This window comes from Manihot esculenta, chromosome 13 (assembly GCF_001659605.2).
Source record: "Manihot esculenta cultivar AM560-2 chromosome 13, M.esculenta_v8, whole genome shotgun sequence".
Classification (NCBI taxonomy): Eukaryota; Viridiplantae; Streptophyta; class Magnoliopsida; order Malpighiales; family Euphorbiaceae; genus Manihot; species Manihot esculenta.
In genome coordinates this window covers 33,365,464-33,388,935 of record NC_035173.2, presented here as the reverse complement: position 1 = coordinate 33,388,935, position 23,472 = coordinate 33,365,464, and the positions used below count along the sequence as shown (strand labels likewise).

Here is a 23,472-nt window from a genome sequence, read left to right as displayed (position 1 = left end):
AATCCTTATTCTGTAGCCATTCAAAGGACACTGAAGATAGCACCCAACTTGCCAAGTATTTTTATTTATCATTTTATCTCATTGAAAAATATAAAGAATGCCACCTTTGGTGATTGATCCAAAATAGTATCTCAAATTTCAGTTGTTAATAATTTTTACATGGCAATTTTTTATTAATTTGATCATTCACCTTTTTTATCTAATAATCCAAAAAGAAAAAAAAAGTGTTGAAAATATATTTATTTAATTCCTTAAACGGTAGGTGATTTTCCCATTCCATGAATGTTTACTTAAATTTTACTCTCCAACCAAAATTAGGATATTTTGTGTGTTTATGAAAATTATTTTAGTTTTTTTTTAATCAATACATATACTCGAGCAAATATGTCATTTTTATTTAATTTTTACAAAGTGAACATTTACTTGTATATATATCACATGCGCGTGTGCATATACATTCAAATTTGAACTCAAAATTTTACAATTTTAGGATGACTTTAATGCGTAAAAATCATTAATGGTTATACATGGTTTATGTTATTTTGGCAAATGAAATTCAAGCATTCAATAGTTAAGGGACAGGGTCTATTTTATTTTGTTTTCCGGCAAGCAACTTGACATGTGATCCTCCAACGCATGACCGACCATGGCAAAGACAGTATAATGGCTTCATCAGTGGTCCAGCGGTAAAGCTTTGAGTCGCTCCTCCAAAATAAGGTTGGGTAAACCAGTGCTCAAAAATTTGACTTCTATTTCTGCTCCTCCATCCTCATTCTTCATCCGTTCGCCAATGGGGTGTGCATAAAAGCAACAAAATTGACAAATTGGTTCATTAATTGAGCTATTCTAATTGACAGAAATAGTCAAATCAGAGGTAATAGCATATAAACCGAATGCCGGAATCCATTCATTCATATAATTCATCAAAGGTAACCATGCAGTGTGGTTCTGACATAAATTAATTCAATTTAATATCTCTCCCACTACGAATGCAGTCCCTTAAAACAAAAACCCTTTTTTTAAGAAAGAAATAAGAAAAAGGAATCACCAGAAGCCAAAAACCATATAAGTCGAGCACCAACTTCTAAATATATGTATCAATGTATCATTTCAAAATATTATATAAACAACATCGCTATGTTGTACAAAACAAAGATGCAAACTTCCCAATTTAATACCAGGCAACCCCATCTCAACAAACTACAGAGATTACATCATTTTCTACAAAATGGCAAATGTGATGTTAAATGGTGTGCTATGAAAAAACAGGAGGTATAGAGCCAATGATTAAATAAAAAACTGAACGCATGAGAGAGGCAGGCAAAGAAATTAAATCGCCAACACAAACAAATCAATGGTACAAATATATACTGAAGGGTATTGTTGGTTAATTGTCCACGAACAAGTGGCACGAACGCTCTTCAAAGAACATTTCTGGAGCAGCAACTTCATTTGGGTTCTAAGGATCAAACACAACTGAGACCAATCTTCCAATCTGTCCAGGCTGGAGCAAGCAAAATTTTCCTTCATCTGGACCTCAGCCAAATGGGGAAGGAACTGGCCCTGGCCCTGCCAGCGCATCTGACCTTTTAATACTGCCCATACCACAAATGATGCATCCAGGAGTTGAGAGGGCAGAAAATTTGGCCCCACACAGGTCACAAACGTCATATCCAATGGTTGATAAACGGCTGAGCGTAGCAGCACAGAACTGAGAGGGGTCCTCCAAAGGATCAATAGACTTGTTGGTTGAACCCCTCTGAACACACATGTCAATCAAGCTTCTGAATTCATCCTGCTTGCTTGGTGGAGCTTTGGACAGAAGGAGCTCAAGCATCTGCTTTGAATAAGCAAAATTCTGCACTTCCATATTTCGTTTAATAGCTGTCCGGATGCAATTTATTCGGTGCTTTGCCAGAAGAGGCAAAGAACCTAGATGTCGTGATAGTCTTGCCATCTCATCTTTTGCACTCAGTGCACTTGGACCTTGTACTTTCTGTAGCCTTGCAATTTCCTGTCCAAACAGTTCTTATATATTAGTTTTGGCCATTTAAACTAGGGACCCTGGATTCCGTTGTTAAATGAAACAAGCAACTCAGTAATTACAAACATTAAAGCCAAAAAAAGGTTTAACTTTAGCTCCACAATTGAATAAAATTGATCTGACTTAATATAGTTGTAATTCAGATAATACTTATATCACCTGAAGCAGAGTAACTGCTATCTTGTACTGAGCACAGATGGTTGCTTGGGCTTTAATATCAGCTCCACGAGAGCTATCCTTTGCTAATGCTAGGAATGCTTCATCAAAACATGATAATGCATCAGGCAGTTGATTCTGCTCAAGGTGAGCAAGTCCAACTTTGAAACATACTGAAGCAGCTGCTCCTCTGGGAACCTATTGCAAGCCAAGTGATAAAAATGAAAATGAGAAATGAACAAGTCAGATTCCTAACATGTCTTTCAGCTGGGGTTAACCATTAACATGATAGACAAATACAACATAGTCATGTACTATATTCAAAAGCCTTAAAAGTCAATAAACTAAGCTGGACCCACCACGAGTGGTTTGGTTGGTTTCCAGCAGAAAGAATATTAGAAGATAACCTGAAACAAAAAGAACTAGATGCATGGAAGATTCACCTGTCCAGGTCGCACAGATGATGGTGGAGCTGCAGTTTGCACAGGAGGTTTTCCTGAATCAACAGAATCTGGAACTCCAAGAACACTGAGATCAAGAGGCTGAGATGAAAGAGGGACCTGAGATGGCTGAACTTGTGGCTGAGGTGAGAGAGCTGCCTGATTGGGGGCTTGTGGTGGGATACCACCATCAGGCAGTCCAATGGATTCAAGTGAGACAGCTTGCTGAGTAGCTTGCGGGGGAACACCACCATCAGGAAGACCAATGTCAGTCACAGAAGGACCAACAGGATTAGGCATTACCTTGTCACTTCCAACTTGTGGAGAAGTTTGATCCAATTTTGCGAGATATGTTCCAGGAGGCGGCAATGATGCTGCAACTTGGAGGGAAGGAATAGTATTTTGAAAGAAGTCCTCTGGAATAGGTCCAGCTGTAACTCCCATGCCTACCACCATAGGACCTGGTTGTGATACTGGGGCTGAATGTGTTAGGGTATCAGTACCAAATAAATCAGCAGCAGGGGTAGGAACTGTTGAAGCCGCAGGTGCATTTGCACTAGTAGCAGGGGGTTGGGATAAAATCTGACCAAGCTCCTGGGAACCAGTTAATGACTTTGTCCGCACGGGTGGACCTAGCCCTTCACCAAGTTTAAATATCTTTGTTGCTTCTTTGATCTTATTGACATCTACAGTGGAAGAAGCAAGTGGTTTATCTCGTATTCTAATTTGTAATTTTTTGGCTTTCGAAGGTTCTTCCTCATCACTGCTGCTACCATCTGTTGCCGCACCATACATTGTTTTCTTGAATTCTTCTTGTGCTTTAGCCTGTTCATCAGCTGCAGATGAACTTGGATTTTGTTTAATTAGTGTTTCAAGACCCATCAAGGATTCAGCCTTCATACTGCCATCAGGCAATCCCTTTGACTCATTAGACATGGATTTAGTCAATGAATCTGGAAGTCCATTTGGCTTAGTGTCACCTGCAGACTTAAAAGCTTTGACCAAACTATCCTCCCTTACTTCAACTACGTTGCCTCTTCCTTTAATTGATCCCAGGTACACACCAATATGATCCGTAATAATGGCTGGGATGGTGCCATCATCAGTCTTCATGTAAGGCATTACTTCTGCAGCCAGTTCCCACTGAGGTATACTTTTCAAATTAGCAGGTGTTTTTATTTCCCAGTTCCCACCACCCCATTCATTTCCTTTGGGAACCATGCTCTCGGCAGCAAAGTTGGCAAAAATGCCTTGCGTCCACCCGGTAGAACGAACCCTTAAAATCCTCTCACAGCATCTCCTTAACTCTGGATCTGCACCTTCTTCTTCCAATTTCTGAGCAAGACGTCGCATGGCACTAGGGTTAAGGTGGCATATGAACAAATCAAGCATACTTTCATAATCTGCTATAACTTCAAAAGTTTCCTTTGCACTATCAAACTGGCCAAACCTGCAAATTGAAATTTTTAGTTATTAAAGCAAGAAACTGGACCATTTAATAAGAATAGTACACTCATAAATAAAAGACAGATCCATTACTCATGACAGTCTAGACTCTAGAGTCTAGACGGCAAGAATACTAAAATTAAGGGATCAGAAGATGAATATTCATATTGCCTTATGTATCAATCCTTCTCCAGTCACATGACAGTTCAATGGTGTACAACTGTGCATCAGGGTTGGTACTAATATACAAAGCAATTACAATCACAAGGTTAAATGATTATAACATTATAATTATATTATTATCATCATAATCTTGTTTTCAGAGTTTTAAGATGCAACTGATTTTTCTTTTCCCTCGGTAAAAGGCAGACCAAACTGCATTAAGAGTTAAGGAAGAAAATAGGCGTGCAATAAAAGAAATCCATAGCCAGCATTCATAATTATGAGCATGCTAGGTTTTGTACACTTTAGCTTCACAAAAGAGTAGCTTTTTATCATACAGTGTAAAGTGTTGTGAGATGCATCTATAGAGTTTGAATGAATTAACAAGATAGCAAGTATGATGCCTGCACACAGCACTCAGCCTTCCACACCAAAATCTAGCATGATCATTTAGTAGTCTTATGAACATGATATCTTCACATATTGCCATCTACTACCTAAAGATCAGAAGATTACCATCAACCAAGAATTTGAAAGAATAAAGGATACAAGATTTAAGTAGTCCTAGATATAAACTTCCACAGCATCAAGATGTAATTGCACAAGTAAATGAATAATTCAGAGGACACGGGCTTGCAGGTGTAAAACTGTAAATACACAAATGAGTAAAAGCGTGCAAGCAAAGCTTGCATTTATCAGCTTACTTGATACAGGCATATCCCAACTGTTGAAACCTGTGGAACAACTGAGAGGTTGGAGGACATTTTGGATAGTCTCGAGACCGCAAGAATTCATCCTTCAACACAGACAAAGCAGTAGAAAAACGAAGAGCTTTGATAGCATAGGTGCCTCGCAATACCTAAGTTTATCACAAAATTTTTTTCAGAGATTCATAGATGAATTAAGATACATCGGAAGAAATATATCACTTTTGCGTCACCTGGGTGAATTGTGGACCTGCTTGGGATAATGAAACTGCAAGATCACCACAAACAGGAGGACCTCTAGCAAGAATATCAAGAGATCTTGGAGTGATGCGCAAACTATCAAACCTTCATTAAGACAACACACAAGATAGGTCACACATCACAAAATTTTGACGAACAGCTCATGCTTGATGCAGCAAAACCATGTAAGAGAAGTACAAAAGATTCCTGAAGTTTATGTACATTTCAAGATGAGATTCCTTCCCTTGATTATGAAAGAGTTTGCATTTGACATGTTTATTGGCAGGGGAAGAAAACATTGATATTTATTTGGTGACATAATTCTGACAAGTCAAGCTTCAGCTCAGTGATTGTTGCTTTGTGACAAATCCAATAAGAATAGGTTCAGGAAGTCCAATGTGATTTCCTTTTCTTAATTATAAAGCAGTTATATTTGGAACAAAAAATAGCATGTGTATTAGCAAGGGAAAAACCTTGATGTTATTTGGTAAAGCGTTTCTGACAGGTCAAGCTTCTGCTCAAATTTTTGTTGCATTGTGGCAAATCCAATAAGAAGAGGTTCAAGGAGTCCAACAAGACAACTTCTAATCTCTAACCCCTTTTTCTGTCTTGGATTTATATCCGTTGGGTTAGCAAACAGCAATCGATCATTCAAAGCACCAATTAAAACTGCATTGGAACAGATTATTTCATTAAAAATTAAGCATAGAGTATATATAATATAGCAGAAACTGAATCACCAGACTGCCACAGTACCTGGCTATGACATTTACAGACCAAGTAACCAATACAAGATAAAATATACCTGAATAGGGCATGCTAATAGAAAGAATAGTCCTCACTATTCCATCCCAGCCAAGAACATTGACTGAAGTGGCAGTAGAAAAAAGAAGAGCTGGCCCAAGCCATAAAAGGGATCTAAAGTGCACATAAGTTAAGATCACACATATTCATAAACCTTTTCAATCCTATCACCTAGAAAAGCATTAATAGCAGAAATAAGCTGCAAGACAAATTGTGTCAGGATATTGAAGGAAGTCCTTTATCAAATTTTGTGGAACTGCTTGCCAATACGTCAAGGTCAGCTGAAACTATAAACACCCTTTGAGTTGTTAATACTCCTGCAACATAGCCCCTGGGAGTTTCTTGCCAATGCACCTGTAGAAATTTAAAATACAAAGTTTTTCAGCTAATGAAGTCAAAATACCTGCTGCAAATTCACCCACTTGGGCATAACTGAGAAGAGATAAACAAGACCCAAAAAATGGTAATAACAGTGTCATAAATAATGGTCAATATTTAGAACATTAAGTTTTAGTACCAATTAACATTGTATCATCCACCATCAGGACATCAAATATTTTAATGACATTGGCTATCAGGTATTTTTAACAAATCCGGAACTATAATTTGCGGTTTTGCATCAGTTAGGACCCATCACCCATTCAGCCTGAAAGTTCAAGACTCACAAGCAAGCATACTGATACCCATTTTGTCCTGTTAAATGATGGAGATAAGATATTGTTTCTCAACAAAGGCTCCCACATCTATTTCATGTTCTCTTTTTATTTCATTCTTTACCTTTTTTTTTTGGGAAAAACGTCTTAGAATTTGATTGGAAGTTTAACTTATTACCTGGAGTACTATCTCATTCATTTTTAACTTGATTAACTTTTTCCCTTCTGCTTTTGTTGGTATGTAATGACCATCTGAAGTTGAAAGGCGATATCCCTGAACCAACTTTGCAAAACCAATCTGGTTCCCATTAATAGCAAACATCAAAGTTGACTCTGCAACCACACAAGTCTCCAATCAGCATAATATAACATCAATAGATGAAATATTACAGATGATGAGGTTTAGCATAACAAGCACCTAATGGAGTGGAAAAGATACGATCAACTTCACTTTCAAACATAAACTGCATGGGACCCTTAAGCGAGCCAGCATTTGTTTCCACTGATTGATTTTCTTCAAGTAATAAATTTTTTTCACCAGCTTCTTTTGAAACTCCTCCTGGCAGAACATACAGAACCAGCCCAGTCTTGTCTTCATCAAGAATTGCAAACTGATTTTCATTGGGGCCAATGAATACAGCATCTCGACCTGGATAAAGTAAATGGACAGTAAACTAAGAAATTTGTCAGGTTCTCATGCCCTCAAATGGAAAAAATAGTGGATATTATCATTGAAAAGAAAAAGGGGAGTAACAAGCAGAGATACCTTTAACCGTGTTTCCTTTAATATTGGCTGGCTGAGAATCAGTATTTTCCCAATAAAGGACCACTTCATTTGTAGAACCACTGAATTCATAGACAACAAGAAATAGATGCTGCTTTTTACTATGAGCAATGTGCTTTGGATGAAATTCCACATTTCCAGGAATCTGAAAGCAAGAAACTCTATGAGCACAAAACATGGAGATGATTTTGGCGTGTATTTGTGTGTGCATATGCGCACATATGAACCTTTTTTGTAAAATTAATCACAAAAGTGTATTGCCTCTCTTCACTGAAAAAGGGGAAAAACTATAATTATCAATATTACCGAGGTATAAAGTTTCTTGTAAATATTATCCATTCCAGAGCAGAGATTATATCCCATGAGGTTCATTCCATCAACATAGAAAGCCCTAACAGGATAATGCAGCACTCGATTCTCTTTATTAAAGAAATTTAGCTCCAAATGAAAGGGCTGCCAATGAAACCAACATCATCAGATGCAAACTTAGCCAAAGGCAGAATCAAGATCAACATAACTAGTTGGTTTAGTTACCAGGCAAGCAGGAATGTCCTTCAGATGATGCTTGGCATCTGAAATAGTGATGAGAGGCAGCCGAGATATTGGGGCATTTTTGGCATGGCCTTCCATGAAATGCTGTGAAAATAAACATATTTTAGGGCAGCATTTTACAGCAAAAATAGGGAGATTCCAAAAGGTGCATATTGGTCATGCAATAAATAAAACAGATAGATAACATAAAGTTATAAAATTAAGCACAATGATTCAAGTTTAATTGCAAAAAAGAAATGTTTGGTTGTTTAACTCAAAATAAATTACATATAATCCAGCAGGTGAAGCTATTATAATTTAGTGTTCAATTCAAGAAATTAGCTTATTCAAGTGATATATTACAACCATAAACCTTATTACACGATTCAGTCTCATTTAGGTATTCTCTTACTCTATGATTGATTTACTTGGTTCCAACATTTCTGCGCATCCAATCTATCAATGACACTGTAAATTGATATTCTTGATAATTCAACTGTCTGAATCAAACACATCTATCCATACTTGTATCACTAATCTATCAATGACACTGTAAATTGATATTCTTGATAATTCAACTGTCTGAATCAAACACATCTATCCATACTTGTATCACTGACTTAAAAAAAAAATAAATAAATAAGTAAAGCTAATCTGTTGTTTAAAGACATAGTATTATTTAATTGATCATTTCACAGAATTCAAAGTGAAGCTGAGATTTGTGGTTTCTCATATAAAGAACAGAGACAAGAGCATTATGCATGCATATGTCTACTAAACTGTACGATCGTTGCTATCATCAGCCTTAACTTATTAATGGTTCTTTCTTTAAAGCATGATGTTAACTATCCCTTTAAAAATAAAACTGCATCTCAAACTGAACTCAACTATATCAAATTATATTTGTAGGTTAACTTGAAACTGGAAGCAGTCCAAAAAGCTAAGGGAAAATATGGTGATGTAAAATATAAATATTGGTTAACTTTTTATCCATTCACACCCCAATGTAACGCCTTATATGCATTGTTCGTTCTATCATTCTGTACTCATGTCAAGAATTAGGTCTGTTTATGTTTTAACCTGCCTCTGTGATCAGATCTATAGGATTTCACAAGGAGAACAAGTCATCAACCAGTAAAACAAAGATATCTGCTGAAATCAATAGAAGTTAAGGAAGAAATTTTCTTTTTGGAGATTTATATGCCAATTTTATTAAACAGGGAAAGTAAATCAACCTGTCACCAGTTCTAAAATTATAAGGAGGAAAGCTTTCTGCATCAGCTCATAACTAGGCCTAGCGATGATGCAACTTGGACCAGAACTGACCCGGTCAAACCTAAGAATGGAACCAGTCAATGGTTAATGGACTCGTAATTGGCTGGAACGGCCTTGGGGGGGAGACTGATCCCAGTGCCCCTTTTGAACCCTGAACCAGACTGGACCAGAACTGGCAGACCAGTTCAGTTTGGCCTGCCAATTGCTTTAACAAAGAGGGAAAAAAATCATTTAGACAGTTGAATTGCCTCAACATGGATCAAATCAGAACCATCCTCAAATAAGAACTGTGAGGAACAGGCCCTCTTGATCCAATTCAGGTTTCATTGGACCACAATTGGAATCACCAATTCCAACAGAAAACTGGCTCATTGCCAGGCCTGCTCATAACTAATGATTCAATATATATGCACTAGAAGTAATTTCACATAGCAGGACAAGTTATCACCAATTAGAAGAGTTCTCCCAAATAATCATGTGTTAAATTGATCAGTAGGATAACTCATGAATTGAAGTATAACTTCTAGAATTGAGCTGTAGAACCTCATGAAGGTTACTAAAATTGGACAAGCATAGACAAACAAGCCAACCGGAAAAGAAAGAGTAGTTGACGTGAGGCAAAAGGAGCTGGCAAGAAAATTGAGATTTTTTAGTTTCTACTGAAACTTTATACATTTTGGAACCATGTAAATAATATTAGATTTGCAGCAAGAGTAAGACACTCCCGTTCACAATGCAATGGCAGTTCAAGTTCACACTACAATCAGGTTTAATGTATTGCCAAAATTGTTTTCCCAAATGCTATGAATGATTGTTAGGTTTTAAACCCTATGATATGCTTGTTATACTCCCCAAATTAAATAGACGAATATAAAAACCCCAAATCATGAGGAAGAAAAAAGCATGAAACCTAATCCTAACCCACTAAAGCTAATCTAATGGGGATGCTAGAAGTTTAGTTCATGGTGTCAAACTATTTATTTATAAATTTTTCTTCAAAGTATATTATTTATCTTATAGATTTTATAAAATTATGTTATTTATTTAGTAATAATAAAATTAACATAGTTTATTTATAAATTTAATTACCAAAATTTTAAAATTAAATTTATTTGTTCAATGGAGGCTTAAATGACTACTGAACTATTTTATAAGAGCTCCAACATCCGGTTATTAATTTAGAATTGGAGACAGTGTTAAGTTTTGGATTATTTTTAAGAGTTTAAATGGTTTAATTGTCTATTTTAAAAAGTTTAAAGGTATAGTTCATTTGGTTTAACCAGGACTTTAGTGACTTATGATTTGTTTCTCAACTGCTTAAAAGGGTCTTTTACTTGGAGACATATTTCCTGGACATGTATTTGTTTGTTTGTTTGTTTGTTTCCCACTTCACTTTTTGTTTTTGAGGCTTCTTGGCCATGTTTTAGTCATAGCTTCTAAGACGCTCTTCATTCAAAATTTTTATCCTCTACATTCAGTGGCGGATGTAGAAAGTTAACTCTCAGAGAGACCCAGTTCAAATAAGTGATAGAAAAAAATAAAACACATACATATAAATACACATGCAGAATAGAATTTTTTATAGGAAGTTCGTAAACTACTATAATTAAATTACAATGATCCTTATCCATTTTACATTGATTGAAATCTATTCATAATAACTTCATTATCAATGTTTACAAATATATCTTTCAATGCAAGTTACCAATCAATCATTTTGTAGCTCATCTCTCATTTTATTATGGAGTCGACTTTTGATAATATTTAACAAGGAAAAAGTTTTTTCCACTATGGCTGTGGCAGGCAAACCCATAAAAAAATAATATTGTTGAAATACCATAATAATCTAATATACTGTTTACTATTAAAAATTTAATTTTCTGTAAATTTAAAAAATCTAACTCATTACCCATAAAAACAACATTTTAATTTTACTTTTCCTAAAAATGAATAGTCTAACCTATTAGACATAAAAATAATATTTGTTTATATTCAAAATTTTTTAAATTTTAAATTATCTTACCTATTACCTATTAAACTTATATTTTCTAGACTTAAATTTCATTTTGGTAATTTTTAATAGTCCATGCAACCCATTAAATCATCTAACCTTACTCATAAACACTTTTGTTTCTAAAAATTTAAAATTTATTTCTCTAAGTTTAGGCAGCTTAAATATAATTTCAATCACATAAATAAATTAGCAACTAAGTAAGATAAAAAAAATTATAAACCAAAAAAATAATAATTTCTTAATAATAAAAATAATGTATAATGAGTGAATAATTTAAGAAAAATTACGACTTGGAATTGAAATCTTGAAGATAAGAAATAATTTTTTTTGGATTAAAATAGAATAGAGAATGGGAAGGATTAAATAGTATAATATGCAACTAAATAGTATAAATATTAAAAGTCCCTAAAGATTTATTTCATAAAAGGACTAAAGAGTTTAATTTTATTAAAGTCAAAATATTTTAATTAATTTTGAATAAGAATTAATTAATAAATTTCTTAAACATATCATGGTAATTTTTTCTATTTTATGTAAAACTACCTAAATACTCCTAAAAAATTGAAATTTTCATAGGGGGGCCTGGCTCCTCTTCACCCCCACCTGGCTCCGCCAGTGTCTACATTAATTTCAAATACAACCATTTGCGGAGTGTTAATAATATATAGTACATAGGAAAAAGAAAAGTTCAGTGAAGTCATTTGACTTCACTTCCTTCCATGTGGCACTGCTACTGCCTATAATCCTTGCTCGAAATTCAGTCATCTGCCTTTTATAAGCCAAGAAGGATCTTTTAACTTACATTGTTACAGCATCAAACTCAAATTCTCGAGCTCAAATTAAAAAGTACCCACCATAGTTGCCACATATGCAAATCAGAACTGATCGACAGGGTCAAAAGAGAGAACAACAATCGAACCTAAGTTCTTATCAACATCAAGTTGGATAGTTGTACAGATTCAGCTAGCTTCACTTTACCATGTCTCAAGATGTGAGGAAAAGGTTTAAACTAATAGATACAGAAATATAAAAATATATAACTCTTAACTTGTCAGTTCACAGGTTAGGACTTACGACAGTTTACACAAAACTTGAACCACAAATCAATCATTGGCTTGCTTCTAAAAAAAATGAAAAAAGCACAGAAGATTTCAATACACCAGACTCAGGTTGACCGAAGTTGTTTCAAAAATTATGCCATATGAATTTTTTGTTTTCTTAGCAATCAAAGTTATATTTTGGCAAGTACAAAAAGGTGATACCATACTATGACAGTACATGTGTAGTTTTGGGAGCAGCAAACAAAGTTCTCTCTCTCGATCTCTCCTTCTTTCCCCTTAGTGAAATGAGTAACTACCCATGGTTTCAGCACTTAGCATTTGGACAATTCCAGTAAAAACATATATGTAACATAACAAGTATGAAGAACCCTACGGGATAAGAATATCAGTATAATATGAAAACAACATACACTGTAAAGGAATGCCTTCCTTGCTATGTCTGAAATCGTAAGCTGACTTTGGCTGCTGAAAGGACAACAATTTCCATGAAAAATGCATGAGATAGGGATTAGGGAAATAAAGATGAGATACTAGCACCAATTACAAATATAAAACACTTATCATGCAATGAAATTGAAGGCCTTTATATGCTAGCTCCAAAGGAGCTGTTAAAATTCCAACAACCAAACAGTGTCTCTCTATCAAGTTGCATTAATCACACAAGTACACTTAATGTGTGGAAGGTCCAACTCTATCTCTCCACCCCTAAGGCCAAAAAAGTGCAAGTCCAATTACTCGTCACCAACATGATGAAACCTACTCTTTCAACCTAACAACTTTGCTGTTAATAATTCAAAACTCACCCCTTCAGATGATGCTCTTGCAGTTGTGCTTGAAGTTGATGGTCAGCCAAAATTCCTGATGAACCCAAGGACGAGAGCTTTTCCTTCAAAACAGATGCTGAAAATCACATCTATCATTAGCATGCACAGAAATGAGCAAAGCACAACACCCCAGAATTCATGAACTGGAAAAATAATAGAGCCAACATATTACATATGATAAGAAGTTTTAAAAAATTTGTCAGTGTGTTACAACAGCAAGGAATGCAACCTATGGTATAATTAATCAAGCACGCAAACACAAACTACCACTGGCAGCATCAGATAAACAAATATCCCATACAGGGGCAGAGCCAGATTTTGTTAAAAAAATTTAGGGCCAATATTATTGATTTTATAAAATGGTTAACTATATTGATTGACCACATATTTTAAGGAGTCAATGATGTTTATTCAAAAATTGCATAGCAGAGTGTACTTAAGCTAGAAATTTTTTTTTGAGTCTCAATACTATGAAAATTTATTAAATATATAATGACAAATAAATTTTAATATTTTACACTGCCTATATCATGAAAAACAATATAAATTATTTTTGAGGGGACCTATAACTGAAATAAAATAATTGTTTTTCCTAATAAGATATATACACACACACACAAGTCTCTAATCCTGTATGAGCGAAAGAAATCAGAAGTTGTGTATATTGACAGAACAAATTAGAGAAAAATGAAACAAAAAGTCCAGTCACATTTGAATTTGTATAATTGTTCACCTGAAGAACCCCTGGCACTTTGCAGAACTGCAAAGAGTTGTTTTCTTCCTTCTCTTGTGTATGCAGCCCTATTTTTCAAATTGTCGCCACCGCTCATACTCTGTCATGAGGGAAAAAGGGAAACACACTTTACTGCTTTTGACTTCAACAAAGAATGCAGTTCTAAACAATAAAAAATGGTTGCTCTTAACTGCAAACAGCAGAGCTGCCAAATTCAATTTTGAGTGAACTTCCAAGGATCTGATACGTGGTAAAGGATAAACTGCTTCTCCACCCTTCTGAGACAAAATTCGAGGGATGTCAATTGATTCAATCCCTGCATGACAAAATACAGAAAAAGAGTGGTTTCCATTAATATTATCTGACAAGCACCATGACAAAGCACTATTAATAAATGTCAAAGGAAACTCATTTTGAAGTCTGTAACTCTCGGTTGTCCTTTTTATGTCTTAATAATATTGCCTTCCTTCAGTAGTTCTTCCCAAACCACTTGAGTGTTTGCTTGGCTCCTTTGTAGGGTTTTGGGATATTCTTATCTATGTTGGAAAGAGCTGGGATGTAATGTCTTGGGTCTTATTTTGACATTTTCAATTGAATGAGATCTTTATTTACAATGTACTAAGAATTTCACATGAAATCTTCTTAGCTTTGAGATTGGAGTCCAATTCCATGCTTTATAAGCAATACAAGAAGCCTGTTTACTAGTCGAAAATAGTTTTCTATTCTTCATTTTCCATTTTCTAAAAGAAACTGCTGTTCTAAATTTTGAAAGAATGCAAGGAAAACAACAGAAAACTCATTCACTTGTTAATAACAGAAAATAATTTTCTAATTCAAATTTTTTTATTAAAAAATCATCTTATAATTAAAAAAATCACAAGTACAATTAAAAACTTATTTCACTACTACAGATTTTTTTTATTATGTTGTTTTTTGTTTATTTTATAATAATATGATAATTTTTTACTGTAACTAAATATTTTTCAAAATAGTTATTAACTTTTAATTATGAGAAGTTATATTATAATTTTATTGTAGAAAAATCAATTAATTCCATTTGGAAAACAGTTGGAGAATAAATTTTTTTGTATAAAGGAAAACAGTGGAAAATAATTTAGAGCTGCTTTTTAAAACTTCATTAAATTCTGCAAAACTGATTTTCTAGTTATCCATTTGGAAAACTGGCATATGGCGACCCGAAATTATGTTTTCTCCTTTTCTTAGAAAACTTTTCCAGAAAGCTAATCCATTTTTTCACAAGAGAACAACTCCTAGAAATCTTGGCGCATTTCCATGTCTTTCAATCATCAGTTCATCAACATAATTACAAAACATATCAACCATTTCAAGCAAATGAGCTTCTTTTGGGTTGAATGCTTGTCAATAATGTTGATCCGACTTAAATTTGACTGATGCCTACGAATTTCTTGTCTTGTTTTGATTCCTAACCATATCATTGTACAAGCTCCAGTTATGCACAAAATTTTGGGGCCCTTCTAGCTTTCAAAACAGCCTAAAACAAGTACTAATTTGATCCGTAATTGTCCCATTTTGCAAACACCATAATTTTCTTGCTGTCCCAAGTCATCAGAGTACATATTCTTTTGATGCAAAGCACAAATGCTAGAAAGGAACAGGAAAGGAAAAAAAAAGGATAAGAGCTAACCAGCAGATTCAAAAAAATTTGCTTGCATTGGAGGTCTATTAGGATTAATTATCACTCGTGTTTTCCACACTTGGAGAGTTCCATCCTTGGAAACTGTGACAAGTAACCGCAAAGTCGAGAGCCAAGAAATTGAGGTGATTGGTTGAGAACCCACTTGTGTACTGCATATTAATAGAACATAATATTAGCAACAACAGAAAAAGTCAATGGGAAACACAACGATTATGCCAAAAACAATGAAAGGAAGACTGAGAAACAACAGCAAGAGCCAAATGCTTTTTCAGCATGGCATGAGGTACTTTTCCAGTAACAATTTTCTGCTTTGATAAGTAGTAAGTTGTTTTTAGTTAGATTGCCAGGGTGACAAAGCTTACAATACTATTTCCATAGTACAAATTTCCCCTCATCAAAGGAGGCATCTTAAGTCCCTCCTCTTTCTCATTTAGATAAATGAAAAAATCTGACTCTCCTCTCTCTTGTTATTCTATCAATGTAAAGAAAATGATTGATTTGGGAATAAGACAGTAAAATATGAAAACAATCAAAATTCTTTGAAATAACATGTTAACATGAAATGAAGAACACTATAACTGCAAACAACTTACATTCCGATCATATTAGGTCTCTCAGTTGAAACATCCCATGCCAAAAGTGTACCACGTCTATCACCAACAAAAATCCATTCTAATGTCGAATGAAAAGCAAATGCACCAGCACCAATAAGCTTAATTGTATTATCGACTACAATGCAAACCAAAATGAGAAAATTTTAATATTGTTTACTTTGAAAAAATGAATAATCATAATTTAAAAAAAATAGCATTATCAACATCTCACGTTGTAGTGTGTATGCAACAGCATATGTATGAATGTTGTAAGCTCGAATCAAACCATCTGCATAAGCCACATACTGGAGGAAATAATACAAATTAGCCCAAACGATCTCTAGAAATATTAATGAAAATAAAGTGAAGAAAGCTTGGACAAAGGATTTGGTAGGCATGATTCACAATGCTAATGGAACATATCAGATCAGAGTGAAGTCTCAATTCAATCTGATCTGATAATTCCGAATTGATTAGAGGTGTTTTATCAATCTTTTTCTGATATTAATTTCCCATCCTAAATTTTATGTTGCAATGCATGGGAAACCATACCCATGCATCATTGAATAATGAATATGTCATTTAAATAATTACAAAACTTAGGTAATCACTAATCATATAATATAACAGATTGAGGATCATTGGATCCTAAAATTATTGTTAACAAATATTTCCTGATCCATTGAATTGCCAAATAATTACTATCAATTTTTTCACTGACACATAGGATTAACATCAATCCTGATCTAATCTAAATCTAATCCATTCTATAGGCTTGCTAAAAGATCGGTGCAAGTATTCAAAAGCAACTTGTACTTTACACTGAATAAACACAGTACCAGGACAGGGAGGCGCGGATGGCAAGCAAGATTTACTATTGGTTTCTTCAAGTCTGTCTTTATTTTTGTGGGTGCCCTTCCCCCTTCAACAGTTCCAACAACTTTATGCAAAACAATTCAGAGTTGAAAGGAACCATTAGAAATGGTATCATAAAATATAATGTGTTATAGCTGTTTAGGAAGAAACTTCTAATCCATATAGGAAATAAATGGTATGCATAATAGTGAATGATACTGCTAAAGAAAGAAGCAACCAACCAACCAGTTACACTCATCCTCCTATGGAAGCCGAAGAAAACGACAGGCTGGAGAGGAGTCAAAGCAAGATGAACTTCTGTATCAGAAGAAATTTGTTCCATTCTCTTTTCAGGTGAATGCAACACACAAGTTTGCTCAGTGTCAAAATCACAACACCGAATTGTACAATCCTACAAATTCAAACACAAATATTACAACAAACTAATAACTTCATCCTTGCATAATTATTCCTTAAGCACGTTCATAGATGTAAAAAAAAAGTGATATAAAGATGAAAAAGATATAAATATCATGAACATCTACGAAAAAAAACATCATAAATGTACAATAACTAGATATTATAATCAGAAAATTCATTGACATCCAGAAACGCATCTAATACAGCTGCAGTTCCTCAAGTTTCCAAGAAAACGGAAATCACAAATATCGCCATAACCGAAAGGCCATATAAAAAACTAAAATAAAAAATCAACCTCTAAGATAGCAATCACTGAATGGCCACTAGTAGGGCTATAAGACATGCGGACAACAGAAGCTCCAATATCAATTGTAGAGAGCTTGCTTCCTGTTAATGCATCAAATTCTGCACATAAAAGCAAAATTTAATTATATTAAAATAAAAAATTGAAAACAAACTTGATCAAACATTAATTAACACTTCCGAAATCTAAAATAAATCGGAAAATTGAGCAAATGACTAGAAATTCGTACCAATTATGTATGTACCGATCGCGGCGGCAATGAGAGCCTGAGTTGGGTGAAACGCAGCAGCATGAGGCTGCAGTGGCTTATTAACACCTCGACCTACATGCCGTAGATCCAGATGCTGCACCGTCGCCCACTCCATTTCTCTTTATCTTTCTGATATTTAATTCAGATCATTGCAGAAAACAAAAGTCAGATCTAACCGGAAAAGTATTAAGTGCGATATAGCGTGACTGTTACCTGTTAACTAGTGTCTAGAGAGGAAACTCATGTAATTTCAGGAACAGACCGAACTCATTGTTGCGAACAACAGAGAGATGAAGACGGAGAAGAAATCAAGATCTGTGAGCTTGGCAAAAGGAAATAGTAGCAGTTGAGAGCTACGAAAAGAAGACCAGCAGTGACCTGAAAGGTTGGGCCGTGGTCTATTATGGACTCGTTTGTTATATCACGATCTAATCGGTTGGACCGAGTTGGTTTGGCCCAAGTATTAAAACATCAAAGAGCTTTTCGGTTAGGCCGAGTTTCTATTGGTACATTCTGTATCAACGCCCAAATCATCAATTTTCTGGTTTGTTGATAATTTGATGGGTGTTTTTAATTGAGTAATTTACAATTTTCACCTTGGAATCCACGGTAACTCGTTTTTATTTTAGGATGGAATTCATTCGATGAAGCCAGGGAGAGATTAAGCATAAAAGACAAGTTCAAAAACCTTGCACACAATTTTAAAATTTTTAAACCTTAAAAAAACATTTCTCCAAAGTAAAATATTATTGAATTTAAGAATGAATTGATAATAAAGCAATATAAATAAAAGTTATATTCAAAATAATCCATCAAATTAAATTAATTTAAATTTTTAATTTAATTTTATATTTATTTTAATTTAATTTAATTTTAATTTTTTAAAAACTTCAGTTATTTTTAATTTTATTTAATTTTAATAAAAAATAAAAAAATCAAACTAAATCAATTAGTTAATAATATTATATTTTTTATAATATAAAAAATTAAATATTAGCGATAGTTAAAATATTTTAATTGAATTTTAGAATATTAAAATAAAATATTAAAAATAAAAAACTCATTAAAAATACCAAATCAAAATGATTTAATTTAAATTTATTTTTTTAATTTATTTTGATTTAATTTTTTATAAATATCTAAATTTTTATTTTTATTTTAAATTAAACCGTCCGTGACTCCTTTAAATTAAAGTATAAAAGATATTAATCAAATGTAAACTTAATTTTACTAAAATTAATGTTAAAGAATTGTTTTGGATTACTTGTATTATTTTGACTTTTTATATTATTCAGATAATAATTCCAACTTTAAAAATTTGTAAATAACTTTCACTTTAGAATATTTAAGGCTATCTTTTTTTTGTCGGAGGGTTTCACTTTTAATAAAAATTGCACCTCCAACCATAGCCATTTTCATTGATTTTCTTTTTTTTTTCTTTTTTTTTACAATTTAATTTATTTTCCTTTATAATTAATGCTTTTGTCGTAACATAATTGGAAATTTAAAAGGTGGGCCTTCTGGTACGCGACAATTGAGCAGGGATGATGGATGAAGATTAAAGAGAAGATATAAATGCATTGTCCATGAAGAAATTAAATATGGGTATTTTAGCTAGTAAAATTGGGTAATTTCTTTTATTTATTAGACTTATTTTTGTTAAAGAAGTATTTAAGATTATTAATTTAAATATATTAAATTGATGAGGAAAAGTAATTTTTAAAATTGTTCAGAAAGAAGACCTAATTTTAATATATAAATATTAATGCGAAATTATCTTTAAAATTTAATAGAGAGAAGGAAATAATCGACTTCAACATTAATGGGGCCACCAGTATAAATGGGATGGATTTAGTGGGCCCCACCTGTATACAGTAGCCTAGGTCCAAAATTCAATCAAATTCTTATCCAAAAGTCCATATGCGTCGTAAATGAATATATGTAATATGGAAATATTACTTTGTAGTCCCTGAGATTTAACGTAATTAACACTTCTGTCCCTCTATTTTAGCGACCTAACACTTAAGTCCCTCACTTTCTTTTCTGTCCAAATTCGTAGTCCTTCCGTCCAAAATAGCCGTTTGGGACACGTGAATTGACAAAATTAATCTTCTTCTTTTTCCTCTTCTTCTTCTTCTTCTTCCTACCTTTCTGCAACTTCTTCTTCTTCTTCTTTCTTCTTCTTCTTCTTCTTCTTCTTCTTCTTCTTCTTCTTCCTCTTCTTCTTCTTCCTCTTCTTCTTCTTCCTCTTCCTACCCTTCTGCAACTTCTTCTTCTTCTTTCTTCTTCTTCTTTTTCCTTCTTCTTCTTCTTCTTCTTCTTCTTCCTACCCTTTCTGCAACCCTTCTGCAACTTTCTTTTTCTTCTTCTTCTTCTTCTGCAACTTTCTTCTTCTTCTTCTTCTTCTGCAACTTTCTTCTTCTTCTTCTTCTTCTTCTTCTTCTGCAACTTTCTTCTTCTTCTTCTTCTTCTTCTTCTTCTTCTTCAACTTTCTTCTTCTGCAACCTGCAACTTTCTTCTTCTGCAACCTGCAACTTTCTTCTTTTGCAACCTGCAACTTTCTTCTTCTTCTTCTTCTTCTTCTTCTTCTTCTTCTTCTTCTTCTTCTTCTTCTTCTTCTTCTTCTTCTGCAACTTTCTTCTTCTTCTTCTTCTTCTTCTTCAACTTTCTTCTTCTGCAACCTGCAACTTTCTTCTTCTGCAACCTGCAACTTTCTTCTTTTGCAACCTGCAACTTTCTTCTTCTTCTTCTTCTTCTTCTTCTTCTTCTGGAATTTCACATTGAGAGAAGGGTATTTTTGGAAAAAATTATCACATCTCACCTTTGACTCTTTGACCAAACGGTTTAAATGGACGGAAGGACTACGAATTTGGACGGAAGAGAAAGTGAGGGACTTAAGTGTTGGGTCGCCAAAATAGAGGGACAGAAGTATTAATTACGTTAAAACTCAGGGACTAAAAAGTAATTTTCTCTAAGTAATATTAATATTTGCATAATATTAACATGTATATAGCAAAATTAGTAAAAATTAATTTAAAGGATTTTGTAAAGCAGAAACTTAAAAAAAATTAATCATGTACCAGCAAAACTTATAATTCTATATGATTATTGGTTTAACTAATTATTAATTTAAGTAATTCAAAACAATTATTCAGTTAAATTTTTATTTTTATTAGAAAAGTAACTTGTTAATTCAATTTTGATTTTAAGTAATTAATTATTTTTTAAAATATTATATAATTAAATAATTATACAATATAATAATCATGCAATTATTTAAACAAAATTTAAGCAATTTAATTATCTTAAATTGACATTAATTTAAATAACTTATAAAAACAGTAATTTGAATAAAAAGAGTAATTCTATCATGGAATAATAATTAATATATTTTCTTACAAAATATGTAAAGATTGACGTGATTTTTTTTAGGGTAAATTGCAATTTAGTCTCTCTGGTTTAGTAAAATATAACATTTCGTCCCTCTGTTTTAAAAAACCTTCAATTTAATCCTTCACATTTAAAAAAAAATATGTAAAATAGTCCCTACCATTAAATTTTCAGTTAACCTTTCGTTTATTTTAATAAAAATGACTAAACTGCCCTTTAAGTAAAAAAACTCAACCAAACAGTATTCACTCCATCCCAACACAGAAGCAGGAGGAGGAGGAGGAGGAGGAGAAAGGATCGGGAAAAGAAGAAGAAGGAGGAGGAGGAGGAGGAGGAGGAGGAGAAAAGGAAGAAGAGGATCGGGAGGAGGAGGAGAAGGAGAAGGAGGAGAAAGGATCGGGAAAAGAAGGAGAAGGAGAAGAAGAAAAAGAAGAAGGAGGAGGAGGAGGAAGAGGAGGAGAAAAGGAAGAAGATGATCGGAAAAAGAACGAGAAGGATGAGGAGAAAATGGTAGTTTAGTCATTTTTATTAAAATAAATGGAAAGTTAACTGAAAATTTGACGGTAGGGACTATTTTGTAATTTTTTTAAATGTGAAAGATTAAATTAAAATTTTTTTAAAATATAGGGATAAAATGTTGTATTTTATTAAATCAGAGGGATTAAATTATAATTTATCATTTTTTTATATAGTTGGGAGATGTGATAGCGAGCTTAGGAATTGGACATTTTGGAAATCAAGAATGTAATGAAAACGACCATACACCTTTTCCTTTTTTTTTTTTTGTTTTTTGAAATGGGGAGTGGGGGATACCTTTTCTTTTTTTTCCTTTTTTTCTTTCCCTACTTGCATATTTATTTGATAGTTAACTAATTCTTTTTAAATATACTAAAAAAATGTAATTTTTTTCCATATATAGATTTAATCAATTTTAAAAAATTATTTTCATAAAGAAAATACTCTATTTAAAATTAAAAATTTTGTAAAATTTAATTTAATTAAATTATTTTCAATTAATTATTTTATTTAAAATGAAATAATTTAATTTTTAAATTAAAAAATAAAATTATATACAATTTTATAAAAAATATTTAAATTTTTATTATAAAATAAATTATTTTAAACAAAATATTAAAAGGAGAAACCAATAATAATTAGTGGCAGTTGATATGATATAATAATCGTCCAAAATAAGTTATAAGTTATAGACTTGGCAGTTTCTAGGATGGAAGCTGTTATGCCGAAATCGAGCACCGGATGTAACATGGGTAATAGACTTGGCAGTTTTTGCGATAGAAGTTGTTATGCCGAAATCGTGCACCGAATGTAACATGGGCAATAGACTTGGCAGATTTTACGATAGAAGCTGTTATAACGAAATCGGGCTCCGGTTGTAACATTGGTGATAGAGTTATATGACAAAAATCTAATAAGTTGATACGCGATTCTCATAGAAAGGAAGATCCGGACCATAGCGCTTTCTTTATCAAAACTCGTTATCTCTCAAGTATACCGAGTGTTTATAAAAAAATTATCGTTAGCAGATATAGTATATCCTACTACACCTATAAATGTAGAATCCCCTATCCATTAGCCAATACCAATCGAATTTCCAAAAGATTCAATAACCAACTCCATTTTCTTATAATATAAAAACAGATGTGCATAGAGATCAAGGTATCTAACACACTCATTCTAACACACTCATTCTAAACACAAAGTAATTCATTACATTCGCCAATCCTATCAGTTTATTAACTTGAACATCAAAGTGGCTGTCCATAGATGCCAACAATCTCACTCTTTCTCTTTTATAGATTGATCAATTGCAGTTCAGCTCTATTTTCAGCCACATCATTTGATTTCCTTACTAGGATCTCCATTGAGTTCTTCCTGTTCACTTGGATTAAATCTGATTTTCTATTCACTTCTTATTAAAAAGACACTTTTTTTTTCAATTCTTCAAATGGCTGACAATTCATCAGCTGTTGTTAAATCTACTACCAACAAAGGGGCTATCATTTCCTCCACTCCTAGCAGTGGACAAAACACACCCTTTATGGTCAATACGGCAGACCTCAATAATCTCAATAAGGAGCAAATGCTCC

At 33.3% G+C, this 23,472-nt stretch overlaps 1 protein-coding gene across 3 annotated transcripts; it reads right to left on the bottom strand.

Annotated features, from left to right (window-relative positions):
- Positions 1-1,066: 1,066 nt before the first annotated feature.
- LOC110630106 lies at positions 1,067-18,361 on the bottom strand. 3 transcript variants are annotated; one of them, XM_043949958.1, is made up of 25 exons: positions 18,188-18,361; positions 17,954-18,103; positions 17,716-17,825; positions 17,247-17,412; positions 16,985-17,085; positions 16,378-16,450; positions 16,146-16,281; positions 15,541-15,701; positions 14,066-14,190; positions 13,875-13,974; positions 13,121-13,217; positions 12,728-12,782; positions 7,971-8,072; positions 7,743-7,889; positions 7,419-7,581; positions 7,071-7,301; positions 6,831-6,985; positions 6,225-6,353; positions 6,001-6,118; positions 5,669-5,864; positions 5,189-5,300; positions 4,953-5,107; positions 2,644-4,090; positions 2,204-2,398; positions 1,067-2,014 (listed from the first exon to the last, which is right to left on the bottom strand). In XM_043949958.1, the coding sequence occupies exons 2-25, from the start codon at positions 18,087-18,089 to the stop codon at positions 1,538-1,540; spliced, it is 4,887 nt and encodes a 1,628-aa protein (XP_043805893.1). In that variant the 5' UTR covers positions 18,090-18,103; positions 18,188-18,361; the 3' UTR covers positions 1,067-1,537. The 3 variants fall into 3 exon arrangements, with proteins under 3 accessions (XP_043805893.1, XP_021633117.1, XP_021633116.1); XM_021777425.2 differs by having other exon boundaries at positions 12,728-12,779; positions 17,954-18,099; XM_021777424.2 differs by having other exon boundaries at positions 17,954-18,099; positions 18,188-18,360.
- Positions 18,362-23,472: the final 5,111 nt, after the last annotated feature.

Coding starts and splice junctions, on each gene's coding strand:
- LOC110630106 (XM_043949958.1), bottom strand. CDS start 18,089: ATGGAGTGGGCGACGGTGCAGCATCTGGATCTACGGCATGTAGGTCGA. Junction 14,191..15,540: donor AAATTTTTTTGAATCTGCTG/GTTAGCTCTTAT, acceptor TTTGTCATGCAG/GGATTGAATCAATTGACATC. Junction 13,218..13,874: donor AAGTGCCAGGGGTTCTTCAG/GTGAACAATTAT, acceptor TGTGATTTTCAG/CATCTGTTTTGAAGGAAAAG.